At 42.8% G+C, this 22,692-nt stretch overlaps 1 protein-coding gene across 1 annotated transcript in view; it reads right to left on the reverse strand.

The window, feature by feature from the left end:
• The window catches only part of ADAMTS17 (ADAM metallopeptidase with thrombospondin type 1 motif 17), a 231,869-nt gene that overhangs the window by 152,422 nt on the left and 56,755 nt on the right, over positions 1-22,692 (reverse strand). Inside the window, exon 5 of the mRNA XM_075006587.1 lies at positions 15,966-16,071. Coding sequence (XP_074862688.1) covers positions 15,966-16,071 — 106 coding nt within the window. The remainder of the gene's footprint in view (positions 1-15,965; positions 16,072-22,692) is intronic.

A 22,692-nucleotide genomic window follows, 5' to 3' on the forward strand; every position in this document is an offset into this window, starting at 1 on the left:
CAGGGTGATTAAAATAATAAAAGGCTCATCATTCAAGTAACTGAAGGATGGTCAAGTATTGGAGGGGTAGCCGTGTTAGTCTGGATCTGTAACAGCAACGAAGGATCCTGTGGCACCTTATAGACTAACAGAAAAGTTTTGAGCATGAGCTCAAGCTCATGCTCAAAACTTTTCTGTTAGTCTATAAGGTGCCACAGGACCCTTCGTTGCTGAAGGATGGTCAGATGATCATGAAAACATTGCCATCTACTCCACTTAACGGATAACAAACTGGGTAGGAATAAATAGTGGTGTACTCCAGGGGTCTGTACTGGGACCAGTGCTGTTCAACTTATCAGTGATTTGCTGCTTGGCTTGTACTGAGCATGCTCAGTATCCCACGTGCACTCACTTTCTGCTTCCTCCTGCCACCAAGGCATGCACAGGTTCCCCCCTGCCCACCGCCAACACATCCCAAACTTGAGGTGACACCTCTACAGACAGACTGCAGGCCCAGTCCCCAGAAACAAAACTGTTTCAGCTGGAGATACCTGAAAGGATAGTGTAAAAGTTTCAATTACATCCACATCACAAGCATCTTCTGCGTGGATCAGTCTCACACCCTCTCCATAAGGGCACTTAATTAACTACTCCTTTGCCTCCGAGTTCTTTATTTTCTTGGGACTGTTCATACCCGAGCAGCTGGGAAACATAATTTATAATCCTGGAGTCATTCAGATTTGGCTTCTCAGAAACTCTTTTAAAAGCTCAGCACAGTCATCACCCAGTCTCCTTTGCTTGTTCTGCAGGGAGAAACTTGACATCAAACAGAAACACTGCAGACTATGGCTTGGTATCAAAGCAGTTGGAAATGATGTTTGCAGACCAATCCACAAATGGGATTCTTTGGGTAAGGGGGTTTCTGTTTGCCTATAAACCTCAGAGCTCATGAATCCAAATTTGCTTTTAATATTGTTAGAAACTCTATATGAAAAAGTAATGAGCGACTTGAAAAGAGATACCTCTGCTTTAAAAAAAAATTTGGCTTAAGCATCTTAATATGAAGACAAACTACAGCGAAACAAAAAAGGTCTTATCTTCAGAACCAGATACCTCTTAGAAGGCCTTCAGCTGAAGAATGAACTTTGCCTGTCATTTAGTTGATGACAGCTTTCTGGATATGGTACAGGTAGGTTTTTCAATAAACCGTCAATGTGTTTCTGATCCCAATGTTAACATTTGTTGAATGCAGCACCGTGTGTGTTGCAAAACAAAGGGGAGGAGGAAGCCTGGTTCAGTACACAGAGTAAGGATTTCTGGATACGCTGAAGGGTATGTTCATGTCAGGTCGTTGAGGTGAATTCCTGCATAAACAATAGCAGATAGTGCCATTTTTTTTTTGAAAAGGCAGTCTTCATTTGGTGAGAGCAGTTTGCATCTGCCAAATTTGTGTGCATGTTTGACTTAAGGGGACCTATCTGGCATTAGACAAGCAGGGAATCATATCTGTACCTGCAATTCATCTTGTGGGTGCAAATTTTGCAGGTAAAAAATGTAACTGCAAAAGCATTTTTGAGAATTTGCCTGAGTGTAAAAGAGAGAACAAAAAAGAAAATGAGACTCAGAGGTATACTATAGTCTTGACCATGGGTGCTCAAAAGTAGCAAATGGGAATTTGTGTGATGCATACTGATTTAAGTTCCCATGCATGTGTTTGAAACTCAGACTCTCCATGCATATTTTTAAGACACCAAATTGGGGTGATTTTGCTGTAGAGGTCAAATCTGCCTCTGATGATCACAATGGAATTAAACCCAAGAATGAAATGTGCCCCAAACTACACATTGAGGCTCAGGAAATTGTGGTGAGTGTAAATCTGAGCTTAATTTGTCTATTTAAAGTATTTGTTCAGTTCTGTGTAGAAAAATTCATTTTCCAACAGTGCACTTTTAAAGACTCATGCCCAGACTAGACTGGAAAGCTTTCTACAGGGATCTTGTCTCAGGGGTCTTTTCCACTTCTTTTCTTAAATTTCTGTATTTCATACGAACATAAAAAAAGAATAGCTTGCAAAACCCTGCACTGCTCTCAACCAATCCTGGAGTTTGCCAACTTGGCAAACCCCACCACACAGGAAATAATTTGTGGCTGACAGGTAGTTGCTGTGGAGATGAAAGAGATGGTCACTGGAGACAATCTCAGCTGCATAAGCATGAATCTAGCAGAGAGGTTGCTGCTGATGGACATAAGAGCCTATAGGGTCTGTAGAAGCTGGAGTTCAAATCCGTGGCAGCTGGCTTAGACAAAACTACCATGAGAGGTTGAGTATTTGATATTCTGAAGTGGGAAACAAGCTTATGAATGTCAGTGAAATCAGAGACTGGGGTGTGTTTCTGGAGCAGTTTTTTTGTTTTTTTTTTGGGAAGCCCAAAACAGCAGATTACATCTGTCTCTATCCTTGTTAACCTGGGAGGAAGTACAGATAAAAAAGGTGCCAGGAGGACATGCAATAATGGTCAGTGGTTTCTTTACTTTAATTAAATGATGGGCCAAAACCAGAGGGTTTTTTTTTTCCCCTTGGAGGCAGGAGCTGAAATAAATAACTCTATTGACAAACACATTCCTATGGTTTCGTTTTCCAATCAGATCCAATTTCACAATGAGAGCACAGAAAATATTGGTTTTAACTGAAGATTTGATCTAGTAAACCCCCTGTTGCTGAAATCAATCTGCAAGTACAGCATTTGGCCAAAGAGTGGAAGGATAAACGTAATCCAGTCCTCCTCCTTACCCTGCCAAAATGAAACCTCTTATTACAGGAGAGTAAGTAGAACAATGCTTCTAGAAATTAACTTCTTTGCACTAGATCAGTGGTCAGCAACCTCACAGGATGGGTGCCAAGAGTGGCACGTGAGCCAATTTTCACTGGTGTGCGAGGCAAGAGCTCAGCCCCACCCCGCCTCCCCCATGCAGCCAGGAGCTTGCTCAAAGCCAGGCTGCTTGTGGATTAACAAGCTAATGCTACCAACCAACATATCAACAGCAAAGCTCTACATCTTTATTTATTTATTAATGAAGATGTTGCAAGAATGACTATTAGTGACTTTTAAAAGTATCACTGGCACTCAGACTGTAGGCACTCCACCTCAAAGGTTGCTGACCCTTGCACTAGGACTGTCTGCCACCCTGTTACTCGACAGTTACCTTCAAGCAGTATGGGATTTTGGATTAAGCTCCTTGGCAGGGTCAGTCTCATTCCTGAGCCCCAGGTCCTCTATTCAGTCCACTGGCCACACCATACAAACCCCATTACCCTTGCTGGGACAGGGGGTGGTCTGAGGGGAACCCAGTCCCCACCCACTCGTTCTGGGTTCTGGCTCAGGGACCGTGGATGGCCACTACCAGCCAGGGCTGACTCCCTTTGCCCTTGCCCCTGCAGCTGTTTCCCTGAGCCACTTCCCCAGATGATTCCCCCGGTACCTCCTTCTGCTAGTGGTAACCATGGGAGCAAGTCCCCTCCTTTGTTCAAGTCCTCCAGTGGACCAGTTCCCCACGGTCTCTGGTTGAGCTTCAGGTCCTGTGGACTGAGGCAGTCCAGCTCTCTGGGTTGCGGAGGCTCCTCTCCTCTTTTGTGCTCTCTGGTGTTCCTCCAAGTCTCCTTCCCTCTCCTCACTCACGCTCCAAACTCTCCTTAACCATCCTCCTCTTGCCCTGCATGGAGAAGGGCTTATACAGGTAGCACTGAGTGGTATCAGCTGGCCCTAACTGATTTAGGGCCACCTATTCCTCAGCTGCTCCCACTTTGATTGTCAGCTCTGTCTCTGCCCTATTTTCACTCCTGTCTTTTCCTTTCCTGGCCCCACCCTGCCACAGCTCTTAACACAGATGTATGAATCGCAGGCATACTTTGTAAATAATAGAAGTGGGAGTTCTCTCATCAAGTAGATTACCATGCTTCCAAGCACATCAGTCATTTTTACCTAGAACTGGAACTCAGCTGGCCATGTAAGAAGTCTGCTTATAGCAGAACCCAACTGCTAGGGGGCAAATAAATACATTGGCTAGACTCCAAGTCTGCAGCATCACAAAAAAAAAACAAAACAAAAACAAGCAGTCCTGTAGCACCTTAAAGACTAACAACTGTGTGTATGAGGTAATAAGCTTTCATGGGTATGACCCACTTCTTTGGATGGAGTAGGTGGATGACATATTGCACCGATCTGTACAAAGCACAGTTGGACACGAGTGTCTCAGAGCAACTGATCGAAGGACTGAAAGAGATATCTCTGCCAAGCATTGAGAGTGATACCAATATTTTAAGGGAGGAAGTAGAAAGAGTAGTGAAATGACTAAAGAACAACAATAGCCCTGGAAATTACAAGCTTACGGGAGAGATGATCAAATACGGTGGAAAAAGGATGATTCAGGAAATGCACCGACTATGTAATATAGCATGGAAAGAAGGGAACACACATAAGGAATGAACAAGTTCCATGCTAGTGACAATACACAAGAAAGGAAGAACACTGGCATGCAAGAACCACAGAACAATTGCCCTTATGAGTCATCTAGGCAAGGTGCTGATGACGATACTGATGGAGAGAACAGATCACAGATAGAAGTACATCTAGCAGATGAGCAAATGGGGTTCAGGAAAGACAGAAGTACCATGCAGCAAATATTTGCACTAAGATTGTTAGGAAAGAAAACTCAACAAAAGAACAAGAACACCTAAACTTTTCAGAAGGCATTCGACAGTATAGATCAGAAAGTGACTTGAGTGGTGTTGGAGTCACATGTAGTGGATAGACTGATACAGTTGTTGAAGGATATCAACAACAATGCTGAAGCAGCGTTGAGAATGTGCAGAAAGATGGGAAGCTGGTTTAGAATGAGGAGAGATACGAGACAAGGAGAGTCAATATCGCCGAGTATCTTCATCATGCACTTAGAGAGAGCAATGAACAAGATCAAGGAAGAGGTAGAAGGGATAGCTGTGCACGGGATGAGAACCAACAACCTGAGGTTCGCAGATTAAATAATTATAACTGAAGACGATGAAAAGAAGCTAGCGAGAACAGTGCAGGTGCCAAACGAGGAAGGGAAGTGGTACAGATTGATTAGAAACATCAATAAAACAAAAAGAATTGTATTTGGAGATAAGAAAATAGGAAGGAAAATTAGTGAAGATGGAATCAAACTAGAGAAGTTCATATAACTGGGGAGCAACATGACATATGACCTAGACAGTAAGAAGGAATTAGCAACTAGAATAGAGAAAGCAAGAGAAAGTTTGAAGGAGATAGATAAGATCTGGAAAAAGCAAAGCAATTAGCTTAGGAGTGAAGCTGAGGGTCTTGAAAATGTGTGCATTCAGCAGCATGTTGTACGGATGTGAGACATGGGTGATAACAAAAGATTCAAAGTGAAGAATATTGGCATTCAAGAGGAATTGTTATAAAAAGATCCTGAGAATAGGATGGATGCAGAAGGTCACCAACGAGCAATTATATAGGAAGATACAGCTGAACGAACCTACTGCAGAAGGTTATACAACCGAAGCTACAGCTATTCAGGCATATTTGCAGAATGAACAACAAATGAAAAATCAAGACCCTGGTATTTGGCATAATCGATGGCTTGAAAAGGAAAGGCAGATCCCACAGAGAATGGGAAGATGATATAGTAGATTAATGCGGAGCTAGTCTACAGAAGCTAAATCACTCCACACTGGACAGGAAAAGATGGGAGGAAATAGTGAGGGAGGCATCAGACACCAGCAGGCACTGAGCCCGTCGTTGTCGATGTTGTTGTTGATGATGAGTAAATAATAAGAATCCAGGATTTATATAGTGGGGGGCCAGGAGGGAGGGAAGCAGAATAAAAGGAAGAGGGGGGTCACCTGTCATTAATAGGACCAGTAGAAGTAAATTAAGTGAGATATGTGCCATTCCTGGAAGATATCAAAAGCAGGGAAATTGCCCTTGTAATGTGTAAGATAATTAAGATCTTAAACCTCAGGAGTTTAAGAGAGATTTCAATCATCTTACGCATTACATGGGCAATTTGCCCACCTTTTATATTCCTCGGGAATGGCACACATCCCACTTAATTTACTTCTTCCACTGGTCCTATTAATGACAGATGACACACCCCCTTTTTTTCCCCTCTTCCCTCCTTCCTTCCACACACCCCCCAGCCCAGATTCTTATTATCTATTGAAATCTGAAAGTCTGAAATGGGTCTTTCCCACAAAAGCCCATTATGTCATATATGAATGTTAGTCTTTAAAGATCTACAGAACTGACTGCCTAGACTGTAACCTCTGTACAAAAACAAAGGCTTATTTGCTAAATGCCCTAGGCAAACCTAATATCTCTTGTATTGTGGTGTATGATGGAGGGGGCATAATCAGTGTTCATAGGGTGCCTAAGTTTCATGTCACTGCACGTACATGGTCATTGCCAGCAAAGCCAATGGTGTATGAAACCAGAGCCTTCACAGCAGGAAAAACACACTCTTTGCCAACCCATTGCAGGCTGGCTATTTAACATACCCTTGGCTTACTCAGCAGAATAAGTCTTCAACAAAGAGAGAGAGAGAGAAAGGGAGAGTTGGCAAAGTAACAAAGCTGTTGATTAAACTAGGATTTTCTTGGCAGGGTGTTTCTACATGACTGATGTGTGCGCCTATTCAAGGCAATTCTACTATACTGTAGCAAAGCTGTACAAACTGCTTAAATAAAGAAGTTACTAGGACAAGGACAGAATGTCATTTCACTAGGGGCTTCACAGACATGCGTAAGGAAACATTTTGAGCAGAAGGATGGAAATTCTTACCACAGAGGCCAGAATGCAATGCAAAATGGATTTTCTTCTCCCCATTTCAGTGAGGTTATATCCTGGCAAAATACTGTAATTAGGGAAAACTAGTGGCAGGGGAGAAAGGAAGTACTTGACTATCAAGATGCAATGCCAAGAATAGTCCATTCAGTTTCTTCACTGGAAAACGCCTCCCAGCACAGATTGTGCAGCCTAGGGATGAGGGTCAGGAAGTCCTTTAAATGATGGAGCAGCAAAAAGTAGATTTTAACAATATTAACAAATCACAATGGGGGGCAGGACTTCACACAATGGAATTCAAAAGCTTAAAATGACTCGAGAGGAATATTTGCTGACTCCAAAATCAAAATGAAATTGGACCAGCTTATTGAAGGTTTGTGCCAAGGCTTCATCTTCCGTCTCATTTGTAAGACCCATCATTGAACAATGACTTCGCAGTGGGCTGGATGTCTCAGAAGAATGGGAATGGGAACAGGAGCTAAGGTGTATTTTATCACTACCACCAGATTCTCTTACTCAGTGTTAACTTTGTTCTCCCTCCTTTTGTTTTGCTCAGCTTTCACTTTGTTCCTGCTTTCTGCTGTAAGTGGTGTTTTATAGTTTGAACAGTCCCCGGAGTTAACACTTGGAGCTCTTTGAAGATACAAAACCCACATAAACCCTTTAACTTCACTGAGGTATCCCACGTTCTGAGGGTATTTGTGACCCTATACAATTATTATGGTGGCCTTGTCCCACCAAGACAACCTGAGTCCATTGCCCAGAAGCATTCATTCCCATTACCCACTTTCCTTTCCCCTTGGGATTTCTACCCTCCTCCAAACTCTACTCAGCCGAATCTCAAGAGTTGTCTTCTCTTTTCTGATCTCACTTCAGCATTATTTATAAACTTAATACAACCATCTGTTGTTTCGATGCTACTTCCACTGCAGTGCTATTGGTCAGGACACATAAAACATGACTGGAGAAAGCACTGGCCACACGTGCCCTGTATGTATGCAACAGATGACCTGGTAGACAGGTGCTGCAAGTTCTGCGATGACCCCTTACTGCCCTCACCTGATGAGCTCTAGTCATATCTTTGTTCAGCAGAATCTCCACTATTCTTTTCAGTCAGACACTGAGCTTCACCTACAGTTATTTCCCTGTAACTGAGAAAACAATTTTACTGTCCTCTTTACCAGGCTCCACCTTTGGTATATCAACAATTCCAACACATTAATATTGTTGATCTCTCAGTGAGGTATCTTGTGTGAGTAACAGACATATCCAATTTCTCAGGCTAAAGGTAGCCCCTCTTTCACCACCAGGACTTGCTGTTTCATGGCTGATTAGACCCTGTTCAGCATGACTCGGAAGACGAATGATGAAATAACCAGTGTTTTGGAGCTGAATTGAAAGGGCAACTTAGCTGTTAAAATGTGGTTGCAATTATCCGCGGCCAAATAATGTATAACTGAAACAAAGAGAAACATTCCAAAACAGACTTACAACAGACATGTCAGAAACTAAAATTGGGAGCTCCAGGGTAGACATCGTCTGCTGCCAGCATTTCCAGTAGCCTTACGGTCCAGTCCTATTTGAGATCACTGGAAGCAGGATTGGACCCCCTTACAGCACAGAGGTCAGCTACTGGAGTATTAGTTGTCTAAGCCAAGGCTTTTGCAAAAACCTTAAGCACATGCTTAGCTTTAAGCATGATCTGAAGCCTCATTCCTAAGGGAAGTGGTGTATGGGGTGAGAGGTTGGAAGAAAGGTTACGGGGAATGAACAATGTGTCTAGAACAGGGTTGCCAACTCTGACTGAAGCTCTTCAGGGAGATATTCCTCCCCCAACATGACGTAATGTCATTTATTAAAAATATCCTATTATAATCTCCAGGATTCAATAGTCACCAAGAGATCGATGCCAATTCCAAGAGACTCCAGGCCCATCCTAGAGGGCTGGCAATGCTACTCTGGAGTGATGCGCCAGCTAGGTTCACTCAGAAGGGTTTGTGCTGTAAGTACAGCAACCCGATATCAGTACCTATCATCGTTCACTACAAAAAAAAAAAAAAAAAAAAAAAAGTCACCACATCACAAGACACCTTGCTTGCCAGCAATCCTCCTCTACCATGCTCTGGTATGGGAGATGGGTCTGAACCAAGACCACAATCCCTAAACATCTGTAACATTCATGACATTTGGATCCAGCTCCTACCTTCATGGCCAGCTCCTCTCCTGAGGAGTACACTGACATGCTGAAACTGAACATCCACCTCCTTGAGGAAGTTTTCCCATGTGTGTCCACTGACTTGCATCTTGTGACATCTCTAATTCTTCTGAAGTTCAGTCAAAAGTAAACAAATACATCTCACAGTGAGCCCTGAAGCTCTTCAAGCTCAGCCTCGATTGGGCTGCTAGACTGGTGTCCAACCAGCAGCCGCTGCTATAGCAAACTGCAGTAAAAGCTCAATCATCCAGGTACTCCTGGGAGCTGGAGGAGCCGGATATTGGACTGCTCCACTGGTCAGCCCCAGCTGGCTCCATGGCAGCCTGTCTCGCAGCAGGCTGATTAACCCAGTCTGCTGTTTATCCAGGTACCAGATAAGTGAGCTTTTACTGCAGCCAGCTTATTCTAAAAAAGAAAACAACTTTGTGAGACTCTCAAATAGAATGCTTCAACATTGGTTTTAATCAACAGAAATCACCACATTTTTTGAGTGCAACAATTTCTGAGATAACCATTAGCCACATGTGGCTATCGAGATCCTGATAATTCCCTGCCCCTGGCCAGAAACACATAACTTAGTGACAGTAACTTCTAAATTCAATATATTGTGATACTGCTAAAAGGGATAGGGTTTGAAAATGCAGAACATTATCCACATCCAAATTGATAGTCAAAACCTCTTAAATATCATCCCCTCTTTAAGTTAAAAATGTACGGAGACCATTTTAATCTACTTAAAAAGCAGGATCTAGTTTCTTACTAGAGTCAGGACTGAGCCAATCTAGTGCCCAAACCTTTAACGAAACCTTCTGGTAGGTTAGAAAACACTGATCTTCCTTTTTCTTCACAGCCTCTTGAATTGCTGTGATTTCCTGTGCTTTCACCAATTCCTGAAAGAAATGTCTCTCTCCTGGGAACGTCTCATGTTCTTACGAGATTTACTAGGTAGGTTGAGAGGCCCCAGCAGGTCTGAAGGAAGTACTAAGATTTTTGGGTGCCTATGTAATCATTAGAACTTTTTGAATTTCACCTGTCATTACTTCCTCCTACACCACTATATAAAGCCTATATGCATACATCACACATGTGGCAGGAGCATGGTCTGGTAGTTAAAACTCATGACAGTCAGAAAAGCTGAATTCTAACTCCAGCTCTTCTCCTGTTTCATTTCCTAAGACAAGTTACTCAGTTCTTTTCTCTGCGTCAGTGCCCCCCGAGACAGTACTTCTTCGTATTACAGGAGGTCTTCAGATAGAAGTATTGTCATTAAATTTCCATTTTAAAAAGACATACACAGATGCCCACCAATGCTTATTATAACCACTAGTACATAACACGCACAGCCCACATGTTCCATCAGAGTCAGCTGGAGCAATGACTCACCATGGCAGAACCCGCTGGGAGGTTAATGCCCTCACTTTACCTCCAGATTTCCTTTTCATGATTATTTCCATTTCTAATTGCACGTCGTCCATGTATTTGGCTTAAACTGCAAATGCCAATCAATACTGAACTTGCAAGCTCTTTTTAATTAACTGTGTTTAAAAGGAGACTGGTTTTTCTAGGCATCAAAATCAGAACGAGGAAAGAACTATAAGAATAATTTGCACTTAAATAGCACATTTCATCCATGAGTCTCACTGCACTCTACAAACATGAATATAAAGTGAGACCCAATCCGAGTTATTAGACAGGTGCTCTTCTGCCATATGATTTTCTATAAATGCCCTTGCCTATAGTACTTTAGCAGTGAACATGTAAATGTGATCTCAGTGCACATGTGCCAAATGGGCTTCACCTACTATCTTCAGGTGCTAAGAAGTACTGGGTTTGCTGTTTGTTTTGCAGGTGGGGGTTTGTTTTGGGGTTTTTTTTGTTTTGTTTTGTTTTGTTTTTGTTTCTGTAACACAGGTTCTCTGTTTCTTTCAGGTGAGGGTTGCAGAGGGGAAGTTTTATCAGACAGTCTGGCTCTGCAGCATACTCAAAGTCAGTCCAATTACACTTGGGAACTAACCTCTTGTACCTTGGTTCCACAGATGAACCCCTGAAGCCTAGAATGCTGTATTTCCACATCTCAGAAGCACTGACCTGAGCTTAGTGAATGGCATTAGCCTACAGAGCCACAGCTATCACAATGGGTCAGCAAGGGAAGCAAACTGCTGCAGAGGGTACCTGATTTGTGGATGCCTTAGAAAACTAGGCCCAAGGCCTTCAGCCGGCATCAGAAGGAAACTGTGTGTCAGTGGAGGGTGCACGCCATATTACAGCTGAGAACGCTGAGGCAGAAAGATGAAATTTGGCCAGGTTGTCAAACAAATGTTTGATAAAGCTGAGAGTAGAAACCAGATGCTCTAGCTCCCTGACCTATGATCTAACCTTTCAGACATACCATCCTTAAATCAGAGGGAAGGCCTCCAGGACCCTACTCTATTGCCTTAATTCTCTCCACTCGGATGCTGAAGTGACTATGTCAGACCCCTCCAGCACTGAAGTCCTCCACTGGCTCCTCCACTGCCCTGCATAATTCTGTCCTTTCGCTACTAGCTAGCCCTTTGCTGATGTGAAAAGAGATGTGACAACCCCTTTGCTCCAGTGATGCCACCTACGGCACCTGTTTCTCTACCTTCCCCGCTCAGATCTCTGTGTATTTTCCAAAAATTATAGCTCAGAAAAGTTAAGGCTGAAAATCAAATTGGGGAACGCACATTTACAGTGAACCTGTGCCACCTTCTGCATATGCTGTATGATCAGCTTTACTTATACGTTCACATAGTATCTCTTCCCCAGAACCCCAGCCTCATAAAGGAGCAGAATTAAAGCAGCATGGGCTGCTTTAGGACTAGCACTGCCTATCTTCTGATCGCTTGACTTTGCAAGCTTACTGATTTTTTCAAGTTGTCTTTTTGGTCTCATGATAACTATACAGAAAGATCTACTAATTGATTGCTTTCTGCAAATTCACAATGTATTTTACAACAAAGGGATGAAAATGGACGAATCATTCCACATAAATTCACACCAGGCTTTGCCTGATAGCTGTGGGACTAATTCATGTCACCACTGAATTTTAACAAGCACATTTGCAAGGCCTGTCTTTCTTTCCCTGGATTGATCTTGCTGTCAGCACCATAAAACGCTCTGGGGCTCCCACTGGTAGGTCAGTGCCTTGCTTGTGTTTTTCAAAGTCAGCTCTGTAGGAATGCATGAAGAAAGCTCTGCTTCTGCTATCATTACAATGAAAAGAGTGAGAAGACCAGTGTAAAGGAGGAAGAAACAAGCCCAGGTGGGCGCTGCTATAAAGAGGTTAATGTATAAAGTCAGCCAGGATGGTGGAACAGTCCTGGAATATAAAATGATATTCCCTTGCCTTAGTCAGATGGGTCAGGCTGTAAATGCAGAGAATGAGGAAGGCAATTTTTTTAACTCCCCCCTGCATTCTACATTGCATAATCTCAGGATAAAACCAGAGGATTAGCAGCAAAGGTTCCAAAAATCACTATTATGACATTTCCAGAAACTCTCTTGCTGCTCTACACAGTACTTTGGCTGGCTGCAGAGCAGCTGCTCAGTGGTGACTGGAGCCACAAACCACTGCATTTTAGGAAAATCAATGGCTTTCCCCCAGACTATTGTCCACTCCAGCAAAGTTACCTGAGCACTCCAATCTGTTTCCTAGTCATGCTGACCTCTTCCTGGGTTCTGTATGAAACGCTCAATTTTCAGTATGTATTACAGGCAAATCTCCATACTTCACACATCTGGATAATTGACTTTTCGACCTCCTGTGCTGGGGATGGAGCAGTTTTCTTGCATGCCTACATCATGCTGCCTCAAATTTGCAAACACAGGCTGCCTTGGGATGTAATTTTGTACAGATCTTGGAGCTACTCGAGACAAGTCCTCCTTCCTATTTCTCCCCTCCAGGCTCAAGTGTTTTGACATCCTTCCCTACTCCTATTTTTAAATGGTCATTTGCACGACAGGATCTTCCTGCTGGATGCTGTAGTAGACATACCCAGCCAATATTTTATTTTATGTCTATCAGTTTACATACCAGCCTAAAAATGGAACAGTCACTGAAGATCTTCCATACACACAGTATCCTCAAAAGAACGCCCGTCTTCTTAATACTCATTGCGCACACAGACTATACTTTATAATGCATCTTCTCAGGTCGTTTTAACTGGAGTTTCTAAAGCAAATAAACACGTGAACTTCTTGACAGAGAATCGGCCTTCTGCCTTACTTCCACTCTTGCCCACTTCCACATGCAGGTGGCTCCAAATAAAAGGCTGTTTAGTTTGGCCTATGTTGGCTTTTTCACCTCTTGCTTATTTTCATCCTCATCAGTTTCAGCTTTGAGTCCCAGACCACGTGGTGTCTGTTCCGCTGGCAAAAGACTTCATTCCGCCTCTTGCCGCTCATTTCTCTTCATTTTCTCAAGGACGTTTGACACTTTATGGCTTCCAGCCAGACCACCTCAGGCTGCCGTCTCACCCCCAAGCGCAGGGTGCAGCTAACACTTGACTAGGAGATTTCCCCACACTTCTTCCAAGAAGCCCCAAGCTGCTATAAGCAGCAGCTCTGGTGATAGAGCTGACCTGGAAAGAGCAGGGCTGCAGCTCGCCCAATTCAATTTAGAGGGAAAGGAGAATCTCAGCTTTGTATTTAAATGCAAACTACTAAACTTTCTCTCCTTTTTCCCTGGGGCAAATGAAAATGGTTAAAAGGGCAGTGCTGAACAACTCACGCCACACACCTGCTTAATTTACCCATTCCCAGAGCTTCCCCCTAGTGGGCACTCCAGTTTGCAGTTCTCTCTCAGAGGACAAGCAACCGTGTAATCAAGGAACACAGCCTCTGCAAAGAGGCATCTGCACACATACAGTAGAATGAGGACAAAGCCAAGGGGAATGGAGGTTGTTCGTAACTCTGAACAAAACGCTATCTTTGCTCTTTCAAAAAAGTTTACAACTGAACATGGACTGCACACAGCTTGGAACTTTACTATGCCAAAGGAAAATGCTGCTTTTAGCCATTTCAATTTAAATGAAATAAGCATAGAAGCAATTGCCTTACCTCAACAGCTCTTTAAAAAAACGAAACAAAAACAAAACAAAACCCACCTTCCTGTTATTAGCAGTTTATGTTTAAACCCAGTACAGTACTGTATCTTTTTTTGTCTCTGCTGAGGTTTGACTGCATCTTTCCCATTCCAAAGGGGAAGTATGGTTGCCTGGCCAGTTTTTAAAAACTCGGAGGTTCCACTGTACCTATACTCCACAATGAGACAACATAAACAATACAGAGAGCTGTGGAAAAACCACCAAAGCCTGCACACAACCCTCTGCCTCAGTTTCCTTACTGCTCCAAGAACCCTTTGTGATATCAACTGTCTCTCTCCAGCCCTACAGCCCTCTTCTCTGCTTTCTCCCCCGTTTCTGGCCCCTTTGCTCTCTAACATGGGTGGCAAGAAAATTTTTATAAAAGTTGTAGTTCCTTTTGCCAGGTAACCCTTCTGGGCAACCTCAAATGCCCTCCATCCTCCATGGGCTGGGCAATCACGGTTCCCACTCAGGTGACCTGCTTACTGACTCACAGGAAAAGAAACTCACTATCCAAGGATGTCTGTTTCTGAACAGGAAACCCTCCATGTTAATGACTCTTGATCACTTTGTATTGTGCACCCTCTGTCTTGGAATTGCATCCCCAGATGGAGGCAAAAAGATAACAGGGAAGAGACTGTACGGTCTTTCAGCCAAAATGGTGCTCACAAAACAAAACGAACTTGATTTAACATTCATTCATATATGAATCACACCATGTATTTGCACAGAATAATTTTCACAAGACACAGATCTTAATTTGGCTGCACCCAACTCTATTTTTCACACCTAGTCTCCATCTTACAACTCAATGGCTGTTTCTACACAAGCCACTTTCTTTGAAAGTGGCATGGTAATACATGGCCCAAAATATGCTAATGAGGTGTGGATGCAAATTCCCTGTGCCTTATTAGCATACAGTCACATGATTTGGAGTTCGGAAGTCTGGTCTTCCGGACTCCAAAACGCCACTTAGAAGCGCGGCCCCCAGGGGGTCTTCCGGAAGGAAGTCCTTCTTCCGGAGGCCCCTTCTTCCCAAACATTTTCAGGAAGAAGGGGCCTCTGGAAGAAGGACTTCCTTCCAGAAGTTACCCCGGGGCTGCGCTTCTACGCGGTCTTCCGGACTTTCGAAAAAAGTGGCCTGTGTAGAAACGGCCAATATGTGGCATGAAGACTCTATTCTATTGAAGTAAACCATTATTAAAAATGCAGCAGAAGACTACTAGCATCATTGAGGCAGAACACGTGAGAACATGGAGTCTGGGAGGTCCTATTCCTAGATCCACCCATGGACAATATTCAATGTATAAGGCACCATAGCCAAGATTCTCAATGCTAGGCTCTTATATGTAGGGTTTTAAGTCCATAACGAGGCACTATGTAAGTGGACGGAGGAGTTGCTGTATACTTAGCATCCTTGAAAAGTAAGACTATTGTTTGGGTATCTAAGTATGAACCTGGAAGCTTAACTTTAGATACTCATTTTTGAAAGTCCTGCACTACCTATATAAGGGATAGTTTCTGCTCTCAATAAACCAATATAAATATGGAGTAATTACACTAATTCTAAAGTCCAGGGGCTGCACAACTTTAAATAAGACCAGAACGGATCCCAAAGGATCATCATCTCAACTAGTAAGTTTTCCTTCTGCGAGAGGCGGAACCTCTCTAGTCCGGCTCCCTTGGGACCTGACCAGAATATGCCAGACCACAGGAGGTCAATACCAGCAGCGTAACAGTCACTCAAAATCACCTGTGAGAATTTAAATCGAAGCAACAACATAAATGCAGCACCTGTAAATGGCAGAAATTTAAAAGTCTTACTTGTGGCCAAGTTCATGTGCTATGGTAAATGCCAGATTGAGACCATTGTCTTCAGCTAGGACACACTTTCTCTTGGCACTGCATATACCTCCCAGGTAAGCTATCCCTGCAAAAGAGACACAGAGAACATTGCCATCAGTGCTAGCAATGTGGCTCAGACATTTAATCCACAAAGAAGTCACCCATAAAATAGTACAACAATGGTGCACTGGAGAACAGTACAGCAGCTTGTTCACAAACTCCTCTGACGATCTTTGTTAGAGTGAAACCTTCCAGCCTGTTTTCACATGCCATTAAAAAAAAAAAAAAATCAGATTAGACACATTTCCCCTTACTGGGATATACATTTCATTATTAACAGAGACCAGAAATCCATGTGAGCTTCTCTATACAACCAGCAGCAACAGGTGGGGCACAACTAGGTGTCCTCAACAGGCTTTTGAAAGGAATTTTCTATTCATCTACAGTATTATACTAGAGAAATGGAATTAATCAATACAACTGAGACTCTTTAGAAGATCCTAATCATTCCCTTTGCTGCCAATTTATTCTCATGGTTACTGACGTGGTCAGAGTCAGGAAAACTGGCACATTACATGCAAAGAGGAGAAGATGGCAAATGTTTTCTAATGATCTAGAGATACTTAGGACTTGTTCCTGCAAACGCTTACCTCACAGGATTATTCTCTCTGGCTTCCATGGGGCTGCATGTATTAGTGAGGGTTTACAAGACTGCCCCAGTAACGGCTGCAGAGCAGTTTTCACCCTTCTGCATGTAAGCACCTAGTTCGGCCAATGGGATACCTCCACAAAAACTGAGGGCTACAGCATAACATGGTCCTAAGTGGTCAAAACTTTTCCTAAACTACTTCTGCTGAACAGGCAAATCTGAAATACCATACAAACATTCCAAGTGTTTGAAAGCCTGCTTTGCATGCACAAATGACATGCACTTAAATGTGGAGGATCAAATTTCCACATTAATTAGGATTTTCTATAATGCGAGGAAAAAAAGGGGGACGTGCACAGATCTTCCATAATTGCATTTTAATTTTTTCAAGGCTTAGAATTTTTTTTTAAAGCTCAGGAGACAAGGGATCTATTTACTTGCAGTTAAGTGCTGCTCCCACACAGAAGTGGCTTGGGGTTCAACGTGCCTTTAATAATTAGACCAAAAGAATGACAACAGCTTGGCAACAGAAGTAAGATCATATTTTTTCTCTGATCGTAAAGCACGCAGTGACATAGTTTATTAGGACAGAAATTGTGTAGAACTTTATTGTCAGGTTTGGAAGGTGTCCCCCTTTCTATTTTTTATGAGTTTTAACAAATAATATCGCTATTTGTGTCCAAAGGGTTTAGGGATGGAATGGTGGGGTAGGTAATTGACTTAAATGTTTACATTAGCAGTGGGAATCGGGGAGGGAGAATTTAACAAGTCAATGCCTGCTTATTCAAAATGTACTGAGTGTAGGAGTCCAGATTCCTAGCAGACACAAAAATAAAATCAGAATAAATTCCTGTTTTATTCTCGTTGATCAATGCCTATAGGACTAGACTCCGGTGTCTTTTTCAATGCAGAATGGGCACTTTGTAAGTAATCCCACTTAAATCAATGGGAAAACTTAAGGAGCAACGTACTTTTCAAAAACTTATGGAATGAAAATTTAGGTCACGGAACTGGTAGAAGAAAACCTCACAGCATGTAGATGTGTGCAACATATCTCACATTTCTAATCATCCTGAAGGGAGAAATAGATAATTCACAATATTTAAGTCCACCACCACATGCTCTCATGGCACTGCATAAACAATAATACTTTACTGATTACCGTCTACTCCTAAGCCTCCTTGGAATCAACAGCTTCCGGAAATATTTTCTGCACACAAGGAAGAGCATTTGGGGAAACTTGTAGTTTACTGTAAAACCAGCAATTGAAGGTTTGAGATTCAATATTAGCTGCAAGGTTTTGGGTCACAGGAAGGGGAAACTGAATAGTTCAGTCTCTGAGGCTTGAAATGGAAAAGAGGAATGAGATGAGCCAGGCCACTCTGTTTTAGTGCAGATCTGCTGTTTATACTATATTTTTGAATTCTTAAATCCTTTCCCAGTAGCTGAATAACTCAAATGCTGCTAGGAAGGTGGCATCCATTGGCCAGGCTGCTCTGCAGCTGCTATGCCTGAAGGGATGCTGGGTTACTGATGGATGGTCAGACCCACTTGCCATGGGGGCAAAGGATGGCAGGGTCCATATAATGGCAGACTTTTGGGACACTCTGTAGTCCCCTAACGTGCATGAGTGTGCACACTCAGCGAGACAACGTCCACCTTCTGGCATTGTCCATGCTGACCATGCTGCAGCTGAGCTGCACACCATACAAGAGGTTCACACTCCCTGCATGATTTCACCCACCAGAGAGAGCTGCAACTGTTTTGTTGCACATGGGACCTCTCTAGAACTGGTTCCTTCCAGTAAGGCCCAGCAGAGTTTCCAATCCAGCCCTACTTCTGCCACAATAACTGAAAAGTTGGAAAAGCTCAGGCAGACCAAGTAGTAGTAGTAGTAGTAGTAGGCGGCATCCTTCAGTCTGCATAGACTATGGATCGCGCCCTTTAAAGTTTCAATTGAGGACTTCATTTACAGCGTCTATTGTGACTATGAAGACCCACACGAGAGTGACAGTCCTTGCTGCATCTCTTGCAGATGTAGTGGGTGTCTGGCAAGTCCTTATTGTGCTTTCTGTGCACTCGCTTCTCTTCTGCTAGCTGTCTGATCTTCATCTCACCCTTCTGAAGGCCCTTGTGTAACCCCTGCCTCCATCTGCTGTGGTCATCTGCTAGTTCTTCCCAGTTGTCCAGCTCGATGTCTACCTCTCTGAGGTCTCTCTTGCAGACATCTTTGTAGCGCAACTGGGGGCGTCCGGGAGGTCTTTTGCCAGAGGCTAGCTCACCATACAGGATGTCTTTTGGAATCCTTCCATCATTCATCCTGTGGACGTGGCCACGCCAGCGGAGTCGATGCTGCCTGAGGAGGGTGTGCATGGCTGGGATTCCAGCTTGCTCGAGGACAGCGGTGTTGGTCACTCTGTCCTTCCATGATATTCCAAGGATGTGCCTGAGGCAGCACAAGTGGAAGACGTTCAGCCTCTTTTCCTGGCGGGCAGACAGGGTCCAAGTCTCGCTGCCAAAGAGGAGGGTGCTGAGGATGCAGGCTCTGTAACAGCACCAGAAATTGCCGTCCCAGCAGCCCCGCTTTCTGAACCAGAATGTTCAAGCCACACCAACCCACTTTCAAAGACAGCAGGTGGGATTTCAAAAGGCTGTCATCCTGAAAGAAGTTACTTGGGAATTACGCTAAATGAGGGCTCCAACTCATGTAAATCAGCTAAAAACTTAATACCGCTGCATGGGGAAAGTTCAATGCATCACCCTGGGGCAGAGCTCAAACCATCAGTTGGGATTACAAATTTTAACTGTCAAGGGAGATGTTCTGACCTCTCTGAACTCAGTGGCAAACCTCCCATTTACAGCAATGGGCCCAGTATTCCACCCTTATGCTTTACAACCCTGATGTGAAGTCAGTGGGAAGACTTACTGACTACAAGAGATTTTATATCAGGCTTCCTGTAATCTACAGTGATTATTAAGAAAATATTTAAGGACACCAAAGGGGAGATTTGAATTTTAGCTGAGATGGTTAATTAACCAAAATTCCAGAGTGAAAATGGCGAGTGTCACAACACCACGGAAAGCTGAAGGGTCACCAAGGAAAGGATTCTTTAAGCTGGCACTTGGTACAGAGTCCCTAGAACTTGACGGGAGTGTGGGAAAATGCCCTTAATGACCATGTTGCTTTTAAAAGATTGATTCAGGCAGAACGATTTACAAAGCATACTTCCTTGCTGACAGAACACAATTCCTATTACTAGGCAGCGCTGTAATAGAACCATAAAATAGGACAGAAGCCACATAGACTATTTCATTCCACTCCTGAAAGGTCTTGTCACTGTTCTGCTGGGAATAATTCTAGAATATTGCCTGTCAGCTGCTGGACACACAGACTAGAGACATTGATCCACTACAATAAGAGATTTACAAAAGATGTGGAATGAAATCCAGCTCGTTAGTAGATTCTACCCCACTGAAAATATACCACAGCTGAATCTGTCCAAAGGTTTTTGGTAACACTTCAACAATTGCAAGTACAGTGGACAGTGAACTGATCAAAGTAATGGAATTACTTAAAAGCCAGGCAATGTTTCATTCAGCTCACTAATCCTGAATCTTACCCATTAATCTCCCAATTATCCAGCTTAGTAAAAAATGTCTCTTCAAATTAGCAAAACCTTTAAGATAACATGCACCATAACTCCGAGGAACATCTGTTGCACCAGAATATCACATCTATACTTCAGTGATCCAACAAATAAGCAAGTTAAGATAATTTAAAAAACGATTCATGCTTTACAGTCTGATATAACTTAAATTTCACAACGGTTCAGATCATGGTTTGAGGACGGGGCAGTATTGCCATGCTTGAATGAGTGGTAGAAAAGGATATAGTTCTTGGCAACAAGTTAAAGGGGATAAATCTCAATTAGAAAGCTGAACACAGTGTAGAGGCCTCAAATGGCAATCCTCCATGAGGCTGGAAGGCCATTTGGCAATTCTAATCCCCACTGGAAGTAATTGGGAACAGCACTCTAATGTGCTAAAGGTCTCATTACAAGAGGGTGGAAAACAAGAGAACTGTCAGTGATTGAGGACTTATAAGTCTCTTTTTCAGCCATCTGTATTTACATGATTCAAAGAAAGAGATCAGGTGCTCTCAGTAGCTACACTGATTCTATTTGGCTACCATATAATATTTGCAATGACTAACATTTCAAAACTGGGTGCCCAAAGTGACTTTATTATTAATTACAGTTATTACAATAGTGCTTAGGGACAAACCAAGTTCAGACCCCTATTGTGGTAGCACTCTGCAAACACAGTGCAATGGACAGTTTGACACCTAAGTCCATATGAATCTTAAATAAAAGTTTTCAGGGGGTTGGAGCACTTGCAGCGCCCACAGTCATTCAGGCACATCCACATTAGAGCTGTTGGGAAAAAAAATATATATAAAAAAAAAACTGGCTCAAAAATTTATTATAAACCCACTTTCTGCATAGCTCTATTACGTAGAAATTTAGCAGCCTAACTTTAAAGTGCCCTAGTTTGAACATTTTGATCACTATATTTAAATTCAAACTCTTCATTCACAGTGCAAGTAGTGATATAATACTGATCCACAGATCAAGAGTTCTTTATTCCATAAACATCTCTCATACAGTCAACAGTAATCCAGTAGTTCTAGCACATGCCATAAACTGCTTTATAGTAACAACATTGGGTAGGAAAACACTGGACCTAATCAATTTAGAGTCATAACTCAGGTATGACTTTGTGTGGCTGAATTCCGGTCAATTGAGGGTCTTTCCTGCAAGAGATGAAAGCTTATCTTGTTTGATTTTCTATCACAAAAAATATCAGGAGGAAAAAATGTTTTAAAATCCCTAAGAGTTCAGATTCTTATTTGAGCCTCCAAAATTAGACTGGAAATACCATGTATTCAGGCTCACTCATGAAATTCCTGGCATGCTGAGGCTAGCCAGGCTGGGAATATTAAGGGGTTCTTGTCATTTGGCAAGTCTACCTCTGGCCCTGGCTGGGAGCCAGGGGTGCCAGAAAATGCAGAAAAAGGAAAAGGAGGAAAAGTGAGCTGAACTTTTCCAGCCTCATGCTGTTCTCAGCCAAGTGTGGAGATAAGCTCTAGATAGAAAGAGGGGGAGTGGAGCGCTCTTCTATGATCCAAGCAAGCTCTCTCAATCCTAACAGCCATGACCACTCCATTTTTAATACTCAAAATGCACAAACAGGAGCATCAGTACCAAAGGGAGAGTAAAATCAGTGCTATTTTGAAGTATTAGTTTGATTTTTTTTTCCACGTTCTTCCATGGAAGGAACTGTATAATTACAATACGTAACTTCTGAACTTGGGTTTGAACATATGATGTGATCTAAATTTCAACTGAAAACCACATACAACTGTGTAAACTCCGGTTTATCCAAAAAGTGGTCACATGTAAACAGTTTGCAGCTGTGGGCCTTGCTGCCAATAGTGAGACCTTCTCTAGAAGCATTTCCAAGGGGAATGATTACTTTCCTCCTACCAGTTCAATTAGGTAGTTAGGACATGATGTAATTGCCAAGGTGATGGCTAACAAGAGCTGGAGGATGTGAAATTCTCTGACATCTACTCCCTACTAATCCTAGAATGATACATACTGGGCTTACCGCTGACAACTAAGGAATGACTACACAGGTCTCTCAGAAAATGAATTACTCACGTACTCCTTTTGCTTTTCACTTTGCAATGCCTGACTTACAACTGCCCTCTCGATTTCTTACCATTTTCCTCCACAGCACACTGGCTTTACAAAAACTGGATTTGTTCTTTCCATTCTTTCAATATGTTTGTGGCTGGTGACTGAAAGCCCAGGAGCAGCGGCTCTCAACTTTTCCAAACTATTGTGCCCTTTTTCTCCGGAGTCCGATTTGTGTTGTGCACCCTTGAGTTTCGCCTCACATAAAAGCTGCTTGCTTACAACATCAGACACACAGATACAAAAGTGCCACTGCACGCCATTGCTGAAGAATTGCCGACTTTCCCCATTCTTACCA

The sequence above is a fragment of the Carettochelys insculpta genome, chromosome 12, assembly GCF_033958435.1.
Source record: "Carettochelys insculpta isolate YL-2023 chromosome 12, ASM3395843v1, whole genome shotgun sequence".
Taxonomy (NCBI): Eukaryota; Metazoa; Chordata; order Testudines; family Carettochelyidae; genus Carettochelys; species Carettochelys insculpta.